General features: G+C 45.7%; 1 protein-coding gene across 1 annotated transcript in view; it reads right to left on the bottom strand.

Annotated features, from left to right (window-relative positions):
• Window positions 1-24,176, bottom strand: part of gpr179 (G protein-coupled receptor 179) — an 81,075-nt gene that overhangs the window by 16,987 nt on the left and 39,912 nt on the right. Inside the window, exons 3-6 of the mRNA XM_080213537.1 lie at window positions 18,793-18,895; window positions 17,553-17,782; window positions 12,533-12,601; window positions 8,672-8,781 (exon numbers count right to left, since the gene is read on the bottom strand). Of these exons, the coding sequence (XP_080069663.1) occupies window positions 8,672-8,781; window positions 12,533-12,601; window positions 17,553-17,782; window positions 18,793-18,895 (512 nt within the window). The remainder of the gene's footprint in view (window positions 1-8,671; window positions 8,782-12,532; window positions 12,602-17,552; window positions 17,783-18,792; window positions 18,896-24,176) is intronic.

The following is a 24,176-nucleotide window of genomic DNA, read 5'->3' as shown; positions in this document are numbered from 1 at the left end:
CATTGTAGTTTTGCAGTCCATTCAGACAGCCGTACAGATATTGAGATGCGCAGACTCCAGCAGATAAACCACAAATCATTTGGATTTCAGGAGAATCGTGTTCCTGATGTAAAACCACATCTTAATGTCAACCAATAGAATTACACAGGCCAGAATTTATATCCCCCGGCACCACCCTTCCCCCTCACAGTGGGTTCTACGGTGGCACCGAGGAATTGCATTGCTTATCATTCCTTCCAAAATCCCACCTGCTCCCCCTGGTTGTGATTTTACGCTGGGTGGGCAGAGCCTTGAGGGGATTCCTCCCTTGTCTCAGTCAGGCCCCTTTTCTCACCCAGCCTCAATTTTTAGATTGGTGGGCGGATGACAGATCAGGGGGACAATCTGAAAATGACCAGAGGTCAATCTCAGATGGGAAGGGAAGGAAGTGCCTCCAACTAAAGCACCCAAAACTGAGGATGCTCTCTCCTTAAAGCCCAGTAACCCCTGGACCTCCCTCCCAACACCAGCCAATCCCCCAGGGCCCCGATTATACCCCCTCTTGCACGACCCCAGGCAGGACCCAGCCCCCCAGCTGCCCTGGGACCCTGTCACTTTCTCTCCTCCAGTTCCCAGGACTTAGTTCCAGGCAACTCCTTGCAATCCCTCTTCTGGCCACTGCAGCGCTGTTTCTGGAGGGACTGGAAAGCTGCCGGCCAATTTCACTTCCTCCCAATGATGGATGATGGTCTTGCCTTATGCCAATCAATGCCCATTAGAGTGTGAAATGGCACAGGGCTTGCTGGAGTCAGCAGGGGTGTGTTAAGAGTCAACTCTTTGGATGGTGGGGACTCAACTATCTGAAATTCAGGCCCTAAATGTTATTGTACAGCAACAAGTCATTTCATCAAACTGATCCAATGCTGGTATTTAGATTCCACACAAGCCTTTTCCCATCCCTCTTCACTTAACCTTTCGCTATCTCCTTCTATTGCTTTCTCACTCTTTTCAAGTTTCCTTTTACAAGCAGCCATGTTATTCACTTCAACCCTTTGCTGTGATAGGTAGTTGCATAGTCTCCCTATTTTCTGTGTGTTTTTCCTGAGTTCTTCATTGGATTTATTACTGAGCACCTTATATGTACATGCCTGTTACTGAGGAGGGGAGTGTTTTAATTTAAATAGCCCTGATTTTACCTCTCACTACCTCTCTGTAATCAGCAAGATGTTTTGACTTGTTTCCCCATAATAAGCAGTGATGAGTTTCCCAATATGGAATGATGGAATCCCTACAGTGCAGAAGGAGGTCCATCAAGCCCGCACTGACAACCATCCCACCCTATCCCCTTAACCCCAGATATTCACCCTGCTAATCCCTCCCAAATGAGGGTCAATTTAGCATAGCCAACTTAACCCCGCACATCTTTGGACTGTGGGGGCAGACTGGAAGAAACTCACACAGATGTGGGGAGAACGTGCAAATTCTGCACAGATAGTAACCTAAACCAGGAATCAAACCCGAGTTCCTGGCACAGTGAGGCAGCAGTGCTAACACTGTGCTACCGTACCCTATAATAACCCCACAGCAAATCTGAGAGAGAATAAACTCATAGGGTTAGTTGAATTGCACGCATGTAAATATGGGGGAGATCATAACGTTGCCTCGCTTTCACTCGTACAATAAAAGAGTGGGTTAGAGAAGGAAGGATTTAAAGGGCAAAGTCCACAGAGAAAAATAATTATTGTTCCATGAGTGTCACAAGTCCTGAATCAAAATTCAATGCTGTCTTCTTTCACAAAGGTCAGCAGATTGAACTTTTCCAACAGAGCTGAATTCCATGATGAGATAGGCAACCGGAGATTAGTCAGTCTTGTATCCGATGTTATAGAACTTCCAGTCAAATTGAGTAGATGGGGCCAGGCATCCAAACCCGGTCACAGCCTCCTTTCTGCGCTATTGCTTGGTAAATGGTAACATGGCAAACTGAGCTTTGCAGCTCCACAAGACAACATCATCTGGGGGCGGGGGTCATGTAACATGAATCCCAGCTCTCCATTTTGACTTTGCCAAAGGGTCTACATGTTCCTGAGGTTGTTAATGTTTCAACCGTTAAGATTTTGAATCGAGATGTCACATTTGCTATTTTCTAATCTGATGTGACCTTTCCAGAATCAAGAGAGATCTGAAAAATTGGAATCAGTGCATCCGCTAACACTGCAGCAACTTCTTTTCATAGAAACCCTACAATGCAGAAAGAGGCCATTTGGCCCATTGAGTCTGCACCGATAACAATCCCACCCAGGCCCTAGCCCCGCAAGTCATATATGTACCTTGCTAACCCCCCTATAATTAAGGGGTAATTTAGCATGGCCAATCCACCTAACCTACACATCTTTGGACTGTGGGAGGAAACCGGAGCACCCGGAGGAAACTCACGCAGACATGGGGAGAATGTACAGACTCTGTACAGACGGTCACCCGAGGCCAGAATCGAACCCAGGTCCTGGCGCTGTGAAGCAGCAGTGCTGACCACTGAGCCACTGTGCCGAGGATTAAATTAATCAGGTCCTGGTGACTTGTCAGCCTTTAGTTCTAATAGTTTTCTCAGCATCCTTTCCCTGATGATTTTACTTGTTTAATCTACACCTCCCGCTCACCTTGATTTAAGTTGTTTTTTGGGTGTTACCTGTGACTTCTGCAGACACAAAATATTTCTTCAACGCTCCCTCCACTCTCTTGTTTTTCATTATTAATTCCCCAGACTAACTGGAGGATCTGTGCTTACCAGTTACTTTTTTTCTTTAGATATTTTCAGAAACCCTTAGTATCTGTTTTTACATCTCAAGCCATCTTTCCCTCATACTCTAATTTCTCCCCCTTAATCATGTATTTAGCCATTTTTACTGGCTTTTAAATTCTGTCCAATCTCCTGACCTACCATTCATCTTTACAGAAATGAACACTTTTTCTTCAATTTGATACTGTCTTTAACTTCCTTAGTTAACCACCAGTGATTCATCTCCTAGAACCTTTTTTTCTCACTGAAATGTATAATTGCTGCATATTATGGGATATCTCCTAAATGTCTGCCATTGCACTTATCCCTTAACCTACTTTCCAAGTTCACATTAGCCAACTCTGTCCCCATGCCTTTATGTTTAAAACACTAGTCTTAGGTCCACTCTTCTCCTCCTCAAACTGAAAGTGAAATTCAGTCATGTTGTGATCACTACTACCCAGAAACTTTATACCTACGTGGTCATTAATTAAACCTGCCTCACCGCACATTGCTAGGTCAAGAATAGCCTGCTCTCTGGTTGGCTCTAGAATGTACTACACTAAGAAATTGCCCTGAGAACACTCTATGAACTCATCTTCAAGGCTACCTTTGTTGATCTGATTTGTCAAATCTAAATGTAGCTTAACATCACCGATGATAATTGGAGTGCCTTTTTTAGCAGTCCCCATTATTTCTTCCTGTATACCCTACTGTTAGAAGGGCTAAAAATTATCCTTGCACTTTGCTCATCTCTACCCAAATTGACACTATAACTTGATTTTTAGAACTGAGGTCATCTTTCACTATTGTGCTAATGTCATCCTTAATTAACAGAGCTACCCCACCACCTCTTCCTAGCTCACTGCCCTTTAGAAATGTCAAGTATCCTTAAGTATTCAGGTCCCAGTCTTTGTCACCTTGCACCATGTCTCTGGAATGACTGTCAGCTCATGTACATTTGTTTCAATTTGAGCTGACAATTCCTCAGTTTTCTTATGGATGCTGAGGGCATTCAGATGTCAAGCCTTTAGATTCTAACTTGTTATTACTTTTGCAAATTATCTTAAAACTTACAGAGTTCTGCGAGGTGTGAAAAGGATGTTTCCATTAGTAGGAAAAACTAGAACCAGAGGGCACAACCTTAGGCTAAAGGAACAATCATTTAAAACAGAGTTGAGAAGGAATTCCTTCAGCCAGAGAGCGGTGAATCTATGGAACTCTTTGCCGCAGAAGGCGGTGGAGGCCAGGTCATTGAGTGTCTTTAAGACAGAGATAGATAGGCTCTTAATTAATTAGGGGATCAGGGGTTATGGGGAAAAGGCAGGAGAATGGGGATGAGAAAAATATCAGCCATGATTGAATGGTGGAGCAGACTCGATGGGCTGAGTGGCCTAATTCTGCTCCTATGCCTTATGGTCTTATGATAACTGTTGGGTTTGTGTTTTCCATTCCTTCTCTCCTCACTCTGATTGTTATTATCCTTGTGGTTACTGTGCTCTCTCGCTTTGTCCTTTTCCTTTAAGTCACCTTCATGTGATCCCGTCCTCTCATTATTTACTTTAAAACCTCCTCCACTGCCCCGTTGTGCAACTCACAAGATCGCTGCTCCTAATACTGTTCAGGTGAAGACCGTCCCAGTGATCCAGCCCCCACTTTCCCCAGTACTGGTGTCCAAGTGGATGGACATCCATAGGACGAATGGACGCTTTCAACAACCACAACAATAACAGTAGAGAAACTGTGCACCTCATTTTTGACATGTGGGATCTCGGAGGTACGGGTCTCTGACAATGGACTGGTTTTTGCCAGCCAGGAGTTCATCCATTCATGAAGTCGAATGGGATTCGACAAATCAGGAAGGACCATGCCATCCCTCGCCGAATGGCCTCGCGGAGAGTGGAAAAGCTGATTTACAAAAACAGCAGGCAGCATCAATGGACACCAAACTCTCCCATTAGTTATTCGATGATAGAAGATCCCCCCGTGTCACTAAAGGAATAGTGCCCGCAGAGTTGCTCTTGGGCAGACAACTCGGCACCAGATTAAGTTTGCTACAGGGGCGAAGGTGAAAAAGCAACGAGCAAAGGAGGCTGAGGGGTGACCTTACAGAGGTCTATAAGATAATGAGGGACACAGATCAGCTGGATAGTCAATACCGTTTCCCAAAGGTAGGGGAGCCTAAAACTAGAGGGTGTAGCTTTAAGATGTGAGGGAAGAGATACACAAGGGCCTAAAGGGGCACTTTTTTCACACAGAGGGTGGTGAGTGTCTGGAGCAAGCTGCCAGAGGGATTAGTAGAGGTGAGTACAATTTTGTCTTTTAAAAAGCATTTAGATAGTTACTGGGTAAGATGGATATCGAGGGATATGGGCCAAATGCGGGCAACTGGGACTAGCTTAGAGGTTAAAAATAAGGGGCAGCATGGACAAGTTGGGCTGAAGGACGTGTTTCCATGCTGTAAACCTCTATGACTCCAAGCCCAATGTAAAGGCCATGACAATAGTAGCTGGGGGAGATAATTGGAGGCCAGTGAAAAAGCTTGGGTAAACAATTACACGGATGGTCCCACATGCTCACCAGGGACAGTGGACTCTAGGACATGCGCCGTATCCTAGAAAATATACCTGGGTGAGGTCATCCTGATAAAACACTCGGATCAGGTGCAGGCCTCAAACTCACAGTTCGTTCAGGAGCTAACTGTGCTCAGAGGAGAACCGGGGAGAGTCCTCTCAGGCCAGCCAGCCCCACCTCTCCGGCATCTGTAGTTAGAACCTCGGAGTCCGAAATGGACACTGCAGATGAAGACACGGCTACTCCTCCACCACCTGAGGAAGGGAGCGAACCGGAACGCTGGCGTTCCTGTTGTAAAAGACTGGCACCTGGTAGGTACACTCCTCCCACAGCAGATGCCGTGTTGGAGGATCTGGACCCAGCACTGAAATGTCGCAAGACACCCATGAGGCACTGAAATTCCTCGGATTATGGGTGGAGGGGTGAGGAGACATGGCTGATAATGTTACCAGTTCTAACAGCATAGGACGGGGAACCTGGTTCACCAGATAAAGGAGCTGATGGTTGGTTTCACAGGGATGGGCGAGAGGTTACATGATTCACAGTTACTCACAGATATAGCTCACAGGATGAGAGACACTCAGCATTGTTAAAAAACTAACATGATCTAATGGAAACTTCACCCTATTTAATTCTCCCAATAAAAAGGCTCAGGTTTAAAGCATTTTGTTGTATTAATAATTAAACAGAACCATCTGAGTTAACAAGCACTGCATTCTATTCCCATTTCAGCATGGTATCTTTCAGCCAGGCACAATTACTTTTTACCTGAGCATTCTTAAGGGACAATTCTTGACAACTAGCCTTCTTCGATCCCCACAGAAATACAGATTTCAAAGATATTGCGCTAAAAACATCCAAGTACAGCTCAGGCCAGATCTCTAATTAGGAAATACTAGCTAATCTACAATCGCATTGAGATTCGAGTTATGGGAATAATTAGATCGGAGAATCCAGGCATAATACAAGGTACATTCTACACTGAGACATTCTGCCCTTATTTTTATATTTCCATTACAAATTCCAATGTTCATATTTATAATGAAATTATCTCATTCTGTAATTACAATCATTTCAGTTGCAGGATATCTCTGCAGGAGTGTCTCAGGGTTAGTGTCCGAGGCCCAACCATCCTCAGCTGCTTCGTCAATGACCTTCCCTCCATCATAAGGTCAGAATTGGGGATGTTCACTGATAATTGCACAATGTTCAGCCCCATTCGCGACTCCTCAGACACTGAAGCAGTCCATGTCCAAAAGCAGCAAGACCTGGATAATATCCAGGCTGTCAAGGTAACATTCACATCGCACACAATGACCATCCCCACAAGAGGGAAAATAACCATCAGCCCCTGACATTCAAGCAGCTCAGCAATAACCTGCCCAGTTTGGGCTTCACCAGGGTCACTCAGCTCCTGACCTCATTACAGTCTTGGATCAAATATGGACAAAAGAGGTGAATTCAGAGGTGAGGTGACTATAACAGCTTTTGACATCAAGGCCACATTCAACCGAGTGTGGCATCAAGGAGCCCTGGCAAAACTGGAATCAATGGGTACCAGGGGGCAAACACGCCATTGGTTGGAGCCATACCTGGAACATAGGAAGATGTTTACGGTTGTGGAGGATCATCTCAGCTCCAGGACATCTCAACTCCAGGACATCTCTGCCGGGATCTCCCGGGTAGTGTCCTAGCCCAACAATCTTCAACTGCTTCATCAATGACCTTCCCTTCATCATAAGGTCAGAAATGGGGAAGTACCCTGATGATTGAACCTGTATCTGAGGTAACTATCGCAGACGTCAGAGCAGCCTTCTCAAAGCTCATCTCACGGAAAGTGGCTGGCCTGGATGGGGTACCCAGACGAGCACTCAGACCCTGTGTGGATCAGCTGGTGGGGGTATTCACAAACATCTTCAACCTCTCTTTACAACAACCTGAGGTCTTCAAGAAGACCATCCTCCTGGTACCAAAGAAAAGCCAGTCAGCGTGCCTTAATGACCACCATCCAGTGGACCGACATTTATCATTATGAAGTGCTTCAAAAGGTTAGTCATGGCACAAATCAATTCTGGCCTCTCATTTCCTTGGCCCTGTACTCAATCCTGGAACATCTGAATAACAACGACACCTGCGTCAAACTCTACAGCTCAGCCTTCAACACCATCATTCCCACAAAACTCATTCCCAAACCCCGCTTCCTGGGGCTCAGCTTCTCCCTCTGTGATTGGATCCTAGACTTCCTAACCCACGGACCACAATCAGTAAGGAAAGGCAACAACACCTCCTCCACGATCATTCTCAACACCAGTGCTCCACCAGGCTGTGTCCTCAACCTCTTGCTATACCCCTCATACACCTATGACTGTGTGACCAAATTCACCTCCAACCCGATTTTCAGGTTTGCTGATGACATCACTGTAATGGGTCGGATCTCAAACAATGATGAGACAGAGTACAGGAATGAGATTGAGAATCTGGTGGGACAACAATAATCTCTCCCTTAATGTTAACAAAATGAAGGAGATAGTCATCAACTTCGGGAAGCGTATTGGAGAACCTGCCCCTCTCTACATCAATGGGGACAAAGTGGAAACGAAGCCCAGTCCATCACACAAATCATCCACCCATCCATCGACTCTGTCTACACTTCCCACTGCCTCGGCAAAGCAGCCAGCATAATCAAGGACCCCACACGCCCTGGATATTCTCTCTTCCACCTTCTGCTGGGAAAAAGATATAAACGTCTGACGTCACGTACCAGCTGACTCAAGAACAGCTTCTTCCCTGCTGCCATCAGACTTTTGATTGGACCTATCTTACATTAAGTTGATTTTTCTCTTCACCCTAGCTATGTCTGTAACACTACATTCTGCACTCTGTCCTTTCCTTCATTACACATGGTATGTTTTGTCTGTGTAGCATGCAAGAAACAATACCTTTCATTGTGTGTTAATACATGTGACAATAATAAATCAAATCAAAATCAAGCTAAGTAAGTCCTGGCCACATCGCTTGAATGAATGACAAAACATCCCAGAGGGTGGCATTAGTGTGGACATTGGAATTTATAATGGGAAATGTTGATGGAACTGTGTGGTCATAATATTCATCAATTTATGGTAGTTTATTCATACATTAATACATAAAATTTAATATATCCACAGTACTTTGCTTTTGCTTGTCATAAAATATAATGCCTTCCTCATGCAGACAGACTCACTCAGCGCCAATACATATGGAGGGCACCTAGATTCTCCCAATTGATACAATATTCATCCCATGACCTGACCATCACAACTCAAGATGGTGACCTCCAGTCATTCACAGTGGCCTTGGTACCTGTAAATCTTCAACGTTACTGTTCCGTAGATGATGGCAAATCCCAGAGTCCGCGCCCATCGCAGGAGAACACATCGGAAAATACTGGGCTGAAAGTATAGGATAAACACCTGATGGAAGAACACAAACAGAGGCATACTTTAACACAGGCCCAACCATACCTGAAAATTGACAATTGGGTATAAACCACAGGTGAAGGAATTTCTGTTAATTCATTTAGTCAGACGGGACTTGTTGGGGGGGTGGAGGGAAGAGATTAGCCTGCCTTCCCATTCTGCATCTGTATATTCTCTGCTGTCTCTCTTGAAGCATTCGACTGAGAGCAGAAATCCAAATTGTGACATTAGCAGCAATGTGCTAATGAAGCTATCAACTCAATTTGGTTCAATTTTAGTGGTTATCCATTCTAACCTCCTTGGCCAATTGGTAAATATGCCACTGAAGGGGTAACACAAACCAGTACATTTTTGTAGGTTTGTGCTGAGTTGTTAGCTCAGCAGCCTAGGCTCTCATCACCACGGTTTCTAGAACTTGATGAAGGTTAGTGCGTCTTGATGTTGGGTGAGGACAGAATGGGGCTTGCCTCTGGATTTGGCCACATGGATGAGATAATGGAGGATAGCTGGAATTGTACCCTTTATAAATCAGCCCTTTCCAGAGAGAGACACAGACTGTTAAACATCAGGGTGCTGTGTGAGGGTAAGGATGCAGGGACCTCAACTCTCAACACAATGTGAAGAGGTGACACAATAGCCGCAAACTTCTTTTTAAACAAAATTGATTTCAAAAGTTCCCTTTTGATTATCCAAAAACACTGGGATTATGGAATCAGTTTGAAACCCATTCTTCTTCCTTTATTTAAAGTTGTAGTTTGGAAGGGGCCTGTGGATTTATTTTGCAGTGTTGTGAGTGGGGGTGTGGGCAGCAGATAGACGTTAAATGGAAACTCCATCCGCCTTCACAAATGGGTTTAAAGATCCTGTGGCACTGCGGTGAAGACCCGAGAGGTGGCTGGGTTAACATTGCTCAGCCAACACTGATCAATGGTTGTAATCATATTCTTGTCTGGATGTTGCTGTGTACAGATTGGTTGTTGTTTTTTGTAAAAGAACAGTGGCAGGATTCTATTGGCTGTAAAGCTGCCTAAAGACACCCAGAGCTTGTGAAAGGCAATGCAATTCATACGATTTAGTTTATTATTTCTTTATTTAGGGTCCAGATCTCAGGATGTCAGGATGAAACTCTCCTTCCTCTATTGGGTTCGAATGGAAATGAGTTTGAGTTGAAACCTAGATCCTGGTGAGTCCACTATCTAAAACTTCTCCTGCACTGATAACTAGGCCACTCCCCATCAGAGATCAGAAAGTTGGATGACGTAGGAAACAGTAACGTCACAATGAGAGTACAGAAAAGATTTACCAGGATGTTGCCTGGTATGGAGGGCATTAGCTATGAGGAGAGGTTGGAGAAACTTGGGTTTCTTCTCAATGGAGCGACAGATTGAGGAGTGACCTGACAGAAGTCTCCAAGATTATGAGGGGCATGGACAGAGTGGATAGTCAGAAGCATTTTCCCAGGGTGGAAGAGTCAATTACTAGGGGGCATAAGTTTAAGATGCGGAGGGCAAGCTTTAAAGGAGATGTGCGAGGCAAATCTTTTACACAGAGGGTGGTGGGTGCCTGGATCTCACTGCCGGGGGGAAGCAGATACAATAGTGATTTTTAAGAGGCATCTGGACAAATACATGAATAGGATGGGAATAGAGGGATTTGGTCCCCAGAAGGGTAGAAGGTTTTAGTTCAGTTGGGCAGCATGGTCGGTATAGGCTTGGAGGGCCGAAGGGCCTGAACCTGAGCTGTAATTTTCTTTGTTCTTTGAGGCAGGAGGAGGATATCTGATAAGGGTCTATTTTCCAACATTGTTAAATTTAGTCAGAGGTGAGTTTTTTTTTGCTTCAAATGATTAAAACATGACTGGGACAACATTGAAAATGGTTGATTCCTTATCAGTGCTCTGACAAAGGGTCATCCAGACCTGAAACGTTGGCTCTGTTCTCTCTCCACAGGTGATGTCAGACCTGCTGAGATCCTCCAGCACTTTCTTCTGTTTTTGTTTCAGATTCCAGCATCTGCGGTATTTTCCCTTTACTCATTATCGATTCCCCCGATTACACCCTGACATGAGAGTGCAACACCATGACAGATCCCCAGTCATAACTTGAAAATTACAACCCCAACCCAGACAGGAGAGTGAATGAATTGGCAGAAGGGAGAGCAGCAATTGCCAATCAGTCCAACTTTTCACCATTTCAAAGTGAGGCAAATTCAATGAGAGCAGTTGGAATTACAGCTTTAATGGTTAAAAATAAAACTGACTAATCCTCGATCAGGAACGAGATGACAAAAGTGAGCAATTATCATTAGATGCGTCAAACATGTAAATTCGCCTTCCAAATTTAGAATGAGCCATCTGTCAGCCATCTACAAAAAAAAAAGCTCTCAATAAAGGCACTGATTCACCGGCAGCATAATTACTGGCTCCAACATGATACAGACATTGCAGTTCAATGGGACCTGCCTATGGTGGGGGTCAGACAGTGGTCAGTAACAGAGTCAGCCAGGTTCACTGAGAATCCTTCCGAAAGAGACAGTTCGCTGGATGGAGGGTAAGGAGGTCGCTGATTTGGTTCAGTTGGCAAGTGTTCCTGTTTTCGACATTGTTCTGTTAGCGCGTGAGTGGAGATTATGGGAATCGGATATAAACTTGAAAGTTTGCCAGGCCAGGCTTTGGAAAGCTCTTTCAAAGTGTTTGCAAGGACCCGCTGAGCCAAAAGGCCTCTTGTGCTGTATGATTATATGATGAAAACTGTGGTTTGTGAGTTATTCTGAGTGCAGTGGAACCCATTATCCAAAGCTTTGGAGACAGGATGCCTGGAACAGGGCATTTTCCCAGTGTTTTGGGATTGAGGGGGGAGGGGCTGGAGGAGAGGAGAGGGGCTGGAGGAGAGAGGGGCTGGAGGAGGGGAGTCATGGTCTCTGGACAGGTGTTGCCCAGTGGTTGAGGGGGCAGTGGTCTCTGGGACAGGTGTTATCCAGTGGTTGGGGGGGTTGGGGTGGTACCTGGGACAGGTGATTTGCCCAGTGTTTGGTGGGGTGGCATCTGGCACAGGTGTTGCCCAGTGGTTGGGGGGGTGGGGTTGGGGTGGTCTCTGGGACAGGTGTTGCCCAGTGGTTGGGGAGGGTGGGGTTGGGGTGGTCTCTGGGACAGGTGTTATCCAGTGGTTGAGGGGGGTGGGGTTGGGGTGGTCTCTGGGACAGGTGTTGCCCAGTGGTTGGGGGGGTGGGGTTAGGGTGGTCTCTGGGACAGGTGTTGCCCAGTGGTTGAGGGGGGTGGTTTTGGGGTGGTCTCTGGGACAGGTGTTGCCCAGTGGTTGGGGGGGTGGGGTTGGGGTGGTCTCTGGCACAGGTGTTGCCCAGTGGTTGGGGGGGGTGGGGTTGGGGTGGTCTCTGGGACAGGTGTTGCCCAGTGGTTGAGGGGGGTGGGGTTGGGGTGGTCTCTGGGACAGGTGTTATCCAGTGGGTGGGAGGGTGGGGTTGGGGTGGTCTCTGGGACAGGTGTTGCCCAGTGGTTGGGGGGTGGGGTTGGGGTGGTCTCTGGGACAGGTGTTATCCAGTGGGTGGGAGGGTGGGGTTGGGGTGGTCTCTGGGACAGATGTTGCCCAGTTTTATCTTTATCTGGGTAGATACTGCCTCGTGATATGTGGTTCTCTCAAACAGGTGGCAGAGCTGCTATATCTGAATATGGGTGGGATTGAACCGGAAAGTTCTGCATTCCTGAATGGGCAGTTGGAAGAATACTTACTGGAAAATACAGCAGGATGGATCCTCCAAGAATGGTCTCCAAAAGGAGCAATCCTGATGTTCTGATTCGCTGTGGAGGAAAAGACATTTTTAAACTTCCCGATAAAGTGTCAGTTCTGGAGCTGGCGACATTGACCACTGACATCCACAATTCGAACAACTCTCCAGCCTCCCAACCCCTCCCCACCACACGTCCGAACCTGTCCCTCTATGTCTATCCAACTCACAAAGGCTGCACCAGACAAAACCCAAGCTTAAAATCTGCTGCAGGAAAAATGAACGTGGAACTTAATTTCCATAAATAAAGCCATTAAAGTGTTTCTCTGCTGTCAGCTGGGCTTCAACATGAATTACTAGTTTCCTATTTAGTCAGCATGCCCTTCATCCTTGTAACAATATTTTGCAAAATAGCGACAATAAAACTGCTGGAAATTTACTAATCACACATCCAATCTCCGTATCCCACAGTTCCATTAATATCAACAACATTTAGAAATGATGCACTTTTTATTTAAAGGCTTTATGGTAGAAATCAGAGCAAACTGGATGGTCCCTTTACTAATCCAGCAATGAAAGAACAGCAATCTTGCATTTATGTAGCACCTTTTATGGCTCCAGGGCACCCTAGGACAACTTTCAGCCAATGAACTACTTTTGAAGTGTAGTCACTGTTGTAATGTAGGAAATCGGCAGTCAATTTCTCATTATCTCATCGCTTTTTTGTGGGATCTTGTACACAGCAAGATGAGCTAATGATCAGATAATCTGTTTTTTTAGGAATTGGATGAGGGTTAAATATTGGGCAGGACATTGGACAGAACGTCCTGTCTTCGAAATAGTACCAGGTTTGAGAACTCATTCAGGAACTATGATATGTTAAAGGGAATCAGCGTCTATACTCTAATACTGAGCCTGTCACGGACATCCAGTTCCTCTCATTCTTCTAAATCCCTGAATTCTCTGGTGGGACCTCCCTCCCCCAGAGTCTAATCAGTAAATGTCAGCTGGTTACTTGACCATGGAAGGAGAGCGAGGCAGGAGGTGGAAAGTTAATCACAGACAAGATTAATTATGTTGTCAGCCGATGCTTGCACACTTACCATCTCCAGTCACAGCCATTGGATCGCAATCGTATGCACAATCCTGACTTATCCTCTCCCACTGACACCAATTGTTGTCCAGCTGTGGCTTACTCCCCCTACAACTGAGATCATTTCTAATTCAACACAGCCCGGGATCAGTACTGATCTGTGACACTCAGAACTTCTCTCTTATCTGAATAGTTCAATACTTTTTCTAAGGCTGTTACATGTAGAACCATAGAACACTACAGCACAGAAACAGGCCTTTTGGCCCTTCTTGGCTGTGCCAAACCATTTTTCTGCCTAGTCCCACTGACCTGCACCTGGACCATATCCCTCCACACCCCTCTCATCCATGTACCTGTCCAAGTTTTTCTTAAATGTTAAAAGTGAGCCCACTTTCACCGCTTCATCTGGCAGCTCATTCCACACTCCCACCACTCTCTGTGTGAAGAAGCCCCTCCTAATATTCCCTTTAAACTTTTCCCCCTTCACCCTTAACCCGTGCCCTCTAGTTTTTTTTCTCCCCTGGCCTCAGTGGAAAAACCCTGCTTGCATTCACTCTATCTATACCCATCATAATTTTATACACCTCTATCAAATCTCCCCTCATTCTTCTACGCTCCAGGGAATAAAGTCCTAACCTATTCAATCTTTCTCTGTTACTCAGGTTCTCAAGTCCCAGCAACGTCCTTGTAAACCTTCTCTGTTGTGGGAGTCAGACAATGTAAGCCTTTGCAGATTAACTCTGTAACTAATAACTTTAATGTTCTCTTTAATATATTTTACTGCATGTTTTAGCCATCTCTGTGAGTCCATCATTGGCTTAGATCTCATTTCAGTGGCCTGAGCAGCCCATAATCCTGGCTGACACTCTGTGCAGTACTGAGGGAATGCTGCACTGAAGGAAGTGCCTCCTTTCAGATGAGATGTTTCACCAAGGTCCCATCTGCATTCTCAGGTAAAAGATCCCATGAGATTATTCAAAGAAGAGGATTGGAGTTTTCCCCAATGTCCTGGGCCAATATTTATCCTTTGATCAACATCCAGAAGACAGGTGATCCATCATGATCGCATTGCTGCCAGTGGGATCTTGCTGTGTACAAACTGGATGCCAATTTTCTCTACTTACAATAGTGGCTACATCTTGAAGGTATTTGATTGGCTGTAAAGGGTTTTGGGAAATCATGGAGTCAGACAACACAGAAACAGGCCCTTCAGCCCACAATATCAAATACCAGCCTATTCTAATCCCATTTAACAGGAATACAGGGGGTTTGGTTGACATTGTAAAAATGCAATCCCTTTTTGATGAATATTAAGGTTTTGTGAATTTTGTGAGCAGGGGTGAGGGGAGAAAGGACATTGTCTTTACCAATTGTTCTGGGACTGAGGAAAAGCTTTATACATCTTGGAGTGAGATCTACAGAGAGCGATTAATTACAAAACTTGGGAAGTAAACCCTGAATGTGCAATTTCCCAGGAAATTCTGACAGTGGAACTAAACTGCAGCACGACAACTTTATTAAGATTCTGTTTTAAGGAAAAACAGATGGACAACATATTTAGACAAAAATAACCTCTTGTATGGGGTTAAAGGAATATGAATGGAAGCACGGCAGCACAGTGGTTAGCACTGCAGCTTCACAGCACCAGGGACAGGGTTTGATTCCTGGCTCAGGTCACCGTCTGTGTGGAGTCTGCACATTCTCCCTGTGTCTGCGTGGGTTTCCTCTGGGTGCTCCCGTTTCCTCCCACAGTCTGAAGGACATGCTGGTTAGGGTGCATTGGCCAGACTAAATTCTCCCTCAGTGTACCTGAACTGGCACTGGAGTGTGGCAACAAGGCGATTTTCACTGTAACTTCATTGCAGTGTTAATGTCAGCCCACTTGTGACATTATTAAATAAAATAAAAGAATTAAACATTGATATCATTCACATATATCTTTGAAAGATATAAATAAATTTTACTTCTCCATTAGCCAGCACCTAATGTCTTACCCAGTCACCACATTGTCTATAATACTGACCTGGTGAAGAGATGCCAGCAAATGGATCTTACTGATTAGTGTCTGATGCTTCCTGATCTCCCCTCTCGCAGAGGTCTATTTATCTATAATCAGAAGCAGCTCTTCTACATTTCCAAATTCCTCATTTTGCCCACTTGCCAAGCCTGGGTTTTCAGTGTCACTGAGTTCAAATCCTACTGCAGGATTTGTGTGGACAGTTCCATTTATACACAGCAAGTTGTGATGTGGAATGTGCTAGCTGGCAGAACTGAGGAAGCAGATTCAATTCTAACTTCCAAAAGGGAATTGGGAAAGTACTTGAAAGAAAAATTTTTACAGGGTGTAAGATAAGAGCAGCAGAATGGCAGGGGAATCTAGAACATGGGGAAGGAGCTACCCTGTCAAGCCCCTTCATAATATTTAATGTTCCAAAGAGATCATCTCTCGATTCTCAAAACTCCAGAGACTGTAGATCCAATGTACTCAGCCTCTCTGTATAAATTCTCCTCTCCATCCCAGGGATTAATCTGGTGAAACTTTGCTGTATTGCTTCCAAAGCCAATACATCTTTTCCAAAATATGGAGACCAAAAATTGCACACAGTATTCTAGGTGTGATGTCACACCTGGAATACTGTGTGCAATTTTGTTTTGTACTCCAATCCTCTTGTCTTTTGCCTCCCTAATGTGCTAATTTATGTGGTAAGACGCAAAAACAAAGAATAATAGTCTGCAATAAGGAACCTTAACTGGGGCAAAGGTCAACAATTTGCTGAAGAAACCAATTAATATTGCTAGTGTGTTGGCGCTGGTCTTGGTGAATGGAGAGTGTGATGCGTGATGGAGCTTCACTAGATCAAACCCTGAGATGGGGAGCCCTTCAGACTATCACAAATCCCTCCCTTCTACGCTTTCCATAGCTTCCCATTTCCCTGGCTTTGTATTCCTTTAAAGGCTGTTCATTCCCATCATCTTCCAGTCCATTTAACTCCTATCATGACCTTTCCTCTCCCGATCTCTGTAACTGCTCCAGATCCTAGAACTCCCTCTTCCACCACCACTGCCCAGAGCTTTTCAATCTGCCTATTTCCCTTTCCCCCCTCTATCCGCTCCACAACTGATGGCTTTGCTTTCAGCTCCATAGTTACTCTTTTTAATATCTCCCACATTGGATTCTTTTTTTGTTGCATTGAAGCTCCATGAAATACCTTAGAGTGTTTATTAAGGATGCTCTATAAATCCTGATGATGTTGTGGAATACACACACACACACACACACACACACACACATGCACTCACACATGCACTCACACATGCACATAACACACACGCATATTATCTGCAGGCCCGGGACGGTAGTCTCCAGACCCGCTAGCGTCTCCTACCCTGCCGGGAGAGATTCCCACCAGTGGAGTTTACAACTTCTCCCCACTAACGGGGAATCAACGTCCTCACCCTGCTGGTGGGGACAGAGATCACTGAGGCCCCGGGGAGGTCTGGGGCAAGGGGATGCCCCTTGGACAGTGCCAGTCTGGCACCCTGGCACTGCCAAAGGGGCACACTGGCACTGCCCATCAGGCACTTTGGCACTGCCCGATGGGCACTGGGCAGTGCCAAGGGGGTGGGGGCAGAGGGGCAGGCATATTGGGGGGCAGGTCTATTGGGGCATAATTGGAAGGTCCTGCTGCCAGTCTGCAAGTGGGATTGGTGGGGGAGACAGTGAAGGGGTGATTGGGGCTGGTTCTGGTGAGGGGGTCAGGACTGATTGTCGGGTGGGGGGAGGTTGATCAGGGCTGGCCTGGGAAGGAGACTGGGACTGGCCGGGGTTGGGGGGGTGGAGGGGGGGAGATGGGACACAAATACATGTGTACACACACAGGTACACAGAACATACCTGTACGCACACCAGTCAGACCATGGTATGACTTACCTTGTTCTTTCTGCAGCGATAGACAACCAGCATACAGATGAAAACTAGCAACATGCAGAAAGCCTGGAAGGACAGGATCGCTAATCTTAAATGCTCGTCCACCTTGGTGAAGCATGGAGCGTCGCTGACACACGCGCCGCAGCCATCTTTGCACGGCAGACACTGAAACTGTCTCCTGGGCTCCCCAGTGGCGTAGCGGCTGAAGAAGGAGATGTGTTTATCATCTTTCCCTGAAATCACCACAAAGAGAGAGACAGAGTCTGAACCTTGGGAAGATCCTAAACAGCAGATTCCTGTCCAGAAACAGTACAATCAACTGGACTTTTTACAGTTCACAAATCTTGAAAATAGGTTTCAGGAAATAGCTTTTAATGGATATTCTTCAACTGAACCTCGATTCTGATCCCACTCCTGCCCCCCAGAGGAAACCAGACTGACATATGGACTCAGTGATCCACAACATAACCGTTCACACATCTCCCACCCTCCACATCATTTAACTCAAGATCACGGTTGATCCCCAATGTACATTAACTTACATTTATCTGTGCGAAAATCAATCGCCCTCTCTTTAAAGGTTCAAATGGTTTCTCTAGCTAGAAGTCAAGATGATAAAGTTGACATGCCTTAATCAAGACTAGAAGTTTGTCTCCTTCATAGAAGAGTGAATGTGTGGGATAGACAACCAGCAAAAGTGGTTAATGCCAAATAGTACTTGAAGAAGTCTCACAACATCAGGGTAAAGTCCAACATGTATCATGAGCTTTCGGAGCACTGCTCCTTCATTAGGTGAGGGATAGTTTATACTGAGCCCTAAGAGAACTCCCTTGCTGTTCTATCCCTCAACCACTCACCTGGTGAACGAGTGGCACTCCAAAAGCTTGTGATACCAAATAAACCTGTTGGACTTTAACCTGGTGTTGTGAGACTTCTCACATGTCCACCCCAGTCCAACGCTGGCATCCCCACACCATGAATAGCACCTAAACCTGGATGAATAGGATTGGGGTTAACAGGACAATGATGGAATGGTGTGAGCAGCTGGAAACTGGGGTTCTAAGCAAGACAGTCAGTCAAGCTTCCATATTCCTGATGCCAACTTGCTTTACCTTTGAGGGATTTATAACACATTCCCTCGGAAGATGAAAGGAGCAGGTTTGAGAGTAGATTGTGTATAATCAATAAGCACGCTCTCTGGTTTTCCTACATTTGTATCAGTTTTTTGAGATTGGATACTTACTGCCAAAGCTGTTGGTTGCGATATGCTGCGGATTGTAATATCCTTCCTTACAGACACACTGGTAGGCTCCCAGTTGAAACCCTCGTCCTTTGGATGAAATACACTAGAATTGAAAGAGACATCAAGTGATTTGTGTTTTATCCCAATGCAGCTGGGGCTAATAGCAGCTAGTTTGTGTGTCTGTATCAATTTACCTCATTCCCTGTGTATAAAAGGAAGCAAATCTTTAACTTTTATGTAAACATCTACATTTGATTTCTCCCAATTTTCAACCATTTCTCCCAAAGTCCCTGCCTTGCAGTGCAGTGGATTCCTCAATGCTGATACTCCACTCATTCATCATGAGCTCGAGACTTTTGATACCAGGATCATGTGTTTGAGCCACAGACCCAGCATAGTGACAATGGGCTGAATGGCCTCTAATGTTGCTGGATCATTGTATGATGTTCTTTGAGAATAGGCAGGGCCTTAGCCATTTGGCAGCACTTTTGTCTCAGAACCAGAAGGTCATGAGTTCAAATCCCAATCTGGGATCTTAAGGACAAAATCTAGACCAAATGCTACACTGTCAGCAATGCTGTCTTTCAGGAAAGACATTAGGCCAAGGTTTTATCTGTCCTCTCAAATGGACACAAAAGATCTCACGGTACTGTTCAATATTCGAGATTTCCTAGGTGTCAGTATAAACTATCCCTCATCCAGCAACTGCTAAATCATATTATCTGGTCATTTATTTTGAAGCTGTTTTGTGGGATCTTGCTGTGTGAATTATTTCACTGGGTGTAAAGCATTTTGAGATACCCTTGAAGTTGTGAAAGGCACAAACGCAAATCTTGCCATTATTATTAACTATGTTTACCAACGAACAGCAGACAAAAATTGGATGGATGGGTAACATTTGCCTCACCCCACACTGGGGCCTATTGCAATGATATAACTGTACGGTGAGCGGGTGGGTAAGTGGAACTGAGTCCACGGAAAGATCAGCCGTGATCTTATTGAATGGCTTGAGAGGCCCGGTGGTCTACTCCTGCTCCCGGTTATTTTGAATCACACTGCGGGGGGATGGGTGGGGGTGGGGGGGCCTGCAAATTGGTTACAACCTGGAGATTGTATCAGTGTCTCCTTCTCAGAATGTCTCAGCTGGACAGTATCCCTGTCTGCTGCACATTCCGGACACGGGCAACCTGAAGATGGTTTCTTACAGAAATTTAGACAGATGGGTTAAAGCACATCATTTTCAGCAGATTTGACAACCACCGGCCTCAGAAATATCAACTCAAACTTTCTCTGCGACCCTGGAGGGACCAGAGCAGAAAGGTTAATATATAAATATTAAGCAGCTGAGATTGTCATTACCAGGATTGAAGTGTAGACTGCTTCAGGAGTGTCTACCTACGGCAATGAGCTGATAGGTCAGCTCACGTGACTCTACACAACGTAGAAGTAGTTTGCAAGGTCACAGAGGAGAGAGAAGCTGCGTCCTGCTAATCAACTCATGATTAATTAACCAGGATTGGACTCTGGTTTACCATAAACACTTAGCAGTAATCTGCTTGCAGATGTTCACAAGCCACTAGCTTTAAGGCAATGCGCTGCTGTCACTGCAACTCAGTTCACTATTCAAACCGTTCATATTTAAAATATCTTTCTACACACTTCAGTTTGTGTTTTATTAACCTTTTACTTACATTTACTTCCCTTTTGCATTCGAAGGTGTGGTTTCCACGCTGGAAAACCATTCTACTGCCAAAATTTGATACCTTCCTCCGCTCCCCACACACCCCCACCCCTCGACTGCTCCCCAGAAGTGGCTATTCAACTGTGGAAGACATCACAGCTGAGGCAGTCCAACCCTCGCCTGCCATCCATCATTTTTTAAACATGTATGAATGGGATGTGGGTGTTGCCTCATAGGCCATCGTTTATCGTCCATCCCTAAATGTCCCTTGGGAAGACGATGGTGAGCTGCCTTCTTGAACTGCACGGTGGCGCAGTGGTTAGCACTGCTGCCTCACAGCGCCAGGGACCCGGGTTTGATTCCTGGCTTGGGTCACTGTCTGTGTGGAGTCTGCATGTTCTCCCCGTGTCTGCGTGGGTTTCTTTCGGGTGCTCCGGTTTCCTCCCACAGTCCGAAAGGCATCCTGGTTAGGTGGATTGGCCATGTTAAAATCTCCCTCAGTGTATCTAAACAGGTGCCAGAGTTTGGCTGCTAGGGGATTTTCACAGTAACTTCATTGCAGTGTTAATGTAAGCCTAATTAATAAATAAGCCAAACACTGCGATCCATGTGGTGAGTGATAGCGAGAAAGTTGCAGGATTTTGACCCAGCGACAGTGAAGGAACAGTGAAAGAGTTCCAAATCAGGATGGGGAAATTGCAGGCTGTGGTATTCCCAGGTATCTGCTGCCCTCGTATGTCTGGGTGGCAGAAGTAACGGGTCTGGAAGTTGTTGGAGGAGCTGTGATGAGTGTCCACTCTGCGTTTGGTTGGTCCACACTACGTTAGTGGTGGAGGGGATGAGGTATTTATTCAATCTGTAGACAATAATCAAAAGCAGCAACTATGACTAATTGTTTTCCTTCTTGTCCCTGAGGGGTTGAGGGAAATTATAAGTGGCCTGGTTTAGGTCAGTGGACGTGCCAAAGGCCTGTGTATGTGTTGTTCTGTATAAGTCAGTGCCACATCAATCAGTACACTCAGCAGCTGAACCCCTGAGGAAAGAAGTATTTTAGTTTTAATCATTGCGCGTGGAAGTTTTTTTTGTTGCAAAGTTGGACTTGGAAAGCTATTAGCACTTAAAGAGATTACTGAAATCCCAGGATAAAAGACACAGCCATTAGGAAATCGAAGTTAAACATGGAAAATCCTCCTTAAAACCTAAATGGACCTTAATGCTAACAGGGCAAAATTTTCACTTCATTAAATCAGCTGTAACTCTGTATGGGATCAAGCTTCAGTAATAGCTCTCCAGCCAGAATTACACTAACATGCCCATCTGTACAGCTTACTGGAATAACCAAAACCCAGCACAACTTTCCTGCATTACCATTGTGGCTACTCTGCAATTCTCACTGTCACACCACCCTAGGGATACACACCACGCACACCCACTCCTACCCTCAATGTCCTTGCTCAGCATGATCGAGACACGGGAGGGTAAAATTGGTCATTGAAGTCAGGCCTGGTATTAGCTCCTGATTTCACTGAGTGCGTTATGCCCCGGGGTCACACATGGACCTTCCTGAACCCTACGACCTTGGAGAAATGGCGGATGTTGAGGATAACAACAAAGGTTTTATTGACTCCCTGCACTGTAGTATGAAGGGATCTGCTCTCCCATCAGCTTCTCTTCACCTGATTCCTCCTGGAATCTTGTAGCTCTGAGATTGTCTTTCACATCGTGCCCACGCAGTGACATCCTCGAGGGGCTAATTTGAACCTTTGCCCTCTTCAAATTCACCACCTTCAACATCCTCCACCTCCAAGGAGACGAGTACATAAGAACATAAGAAATAGGAGCAGGAGTAGGCCATCTAGCCCTTCGAGCCTGCCCCGCCATTCAATAAGATCATGGCTGATCTGTCGTGGCTCAGTTCCACTTTCCCGCCCTCTCCCCATAACCCTTAATCCCCTCTCTTATCAAAAACCCATCAACCCGCGTCTTAAAAATATTTAGCGAGGCAGCCTCCACCACTTCAACGGGCAGAGAATTCCAGAGATTCACCACCCTTTGAGTGAAGAAGTTCCTCCTCAACTCCGTTCTAAACCGCCTCCCCTTTATCTTGAGGCTGTGCCCCCTAGTCCTATTATCCTTTCTGAGCGGGAAGAGTCTTTCCACCTCTATCCTATCCATCCCATTCATCATCTTATACGTCTCTATGAGATCTCCCCTCATTCTTCTAAACTCTAACGAGTACAAGCCTAGTTTATTCAGCCTCTCCTCATAGCTCAACCCCCTCAACTCCGATATCAGCCTAGTAAACCTCATCTGCACTCCCTCCAAGGCCAAAATATCCTTGCGTAAGTACGGCACTCAAAACTGCACACAGTACTCCAGCTGCGGCCTCACCAATGCCCTATACAGCCGCAGCAAGACCTCCCTACTTTTATATTCAATCCCCCTCGCTATGAAGGCCAGCATCCCATTCGCCTTCCTGACCACCTGCTGCACCTGCAAGCTGGGTTTTTGCGACTCATGCACAAGGACCCCGAGGTCCCTCTGCACCGTCGCCTGCTGCAGTTTTTCGCCACGTAAGTGATAATTTAAGTAAGTAGCTTCTCCATATCGCCCTGAGACAATCCACCCCTTTCTGCAGCATTAGCTTGTGGAGGACACAGTAAACAGCAAAGGTGCAGGACACTTCCTGTTGTGAATATTGGAGAGATCCAGCTGACCAATCCAAAACGTCTGAGATGTATCTTTTTGAAGCTTTTAGTTTGCTCTATTAATGATCTTGTAGCTGAATGGGCAGCATTGTGTCTCTCCTCAGATAGACTGTGTGGACAAACATCAGCCTCATCTTTAAGGAATAGCCCCTCGTCACCGGGGAGCCAGGCTTCTATGCATTGTGGGCCTGCAAAGATCTGTGGAAATGGAAGTAGTCTTGAGATTTCCATGAATATCTAATACAAACATAGATAAAAGAGCTGAACCCCAAAGAAGGGGTGACAATGACTTTCCTACCTGCCACTGCCCAATGGGAAGCTCTCCAACATTCCTGCTTCCCACTGCCCAGCGGGAATCATTCCAACTTTCCTGTCTGCTACAGCCCAGCAGGATTCACTCTGACTTTCCTGCCTGCCACAGCACAGCAGGATTCACTCCGACTTTCCTGCTCCCTGCTGCCCAGTGGGATTCACTCCGACTTTCCTGCTCCCTGCTGCCCAAGAGAATTCACTCTGGCTTTCCTGCCTGCCACAGCCCAGCAGGACTCACTCTGACTTTTGTGCCTGCCACAGCACAGTGGGATTCACTCTGACTTTACTGCCTATTACAGCCCAGTGGGATTCACTCAGTCTTCCTGCCTGCCACAGCATTGAGTTTCCAGAATGGAAAATGCTACCTTTTAGTTTTAAAATAAATCTATTATCAAACTCTGCATCATCCGACAGGCATTCACTCTGAAAGCTAATTTGGAAACACAATCATTATCCCTTTCCAGAATTGCTAAATTATTGTGATATCTATAAAAGCTGGAGATGAGAGGGTTAGTTATTTTTTCCACAGTTGAAGGCAGTGTCACAAAGTGACTCAGCTGTCGAGGGGATTGAACACAGACATCAGACAAACCTTTAGGAGTGTGCTCGTTTACTGAACTCGTGTCAACATGACACACGCCCGGAAAGGAGCGAATGGAAAAACTATTTATAAATGATGCAGT

The sequence above is a fragment of the Carcharhinus amblyrhynchos genome, chromosome 27 (genome assembly GCF_965287045.1).
Source record: "Carcharhinus amblyrhynchos chromosome 27, sCarAmb.v2.hapA, whole genome shotgun sequence".
NCBI classification, from domain to species: Eukaryota; Metazoa; Chordata; class Chondrichthyes; order Carcharhiniformes; family Carcharhinidae; genus Carcharhinus; species Carcharhinus amblyrhynchos.
The sequence above is the reverse complement of the archived record's forward strand: the minus strand, read 5'-3'. Positions and strand labels throughout refer to the sequence as shown.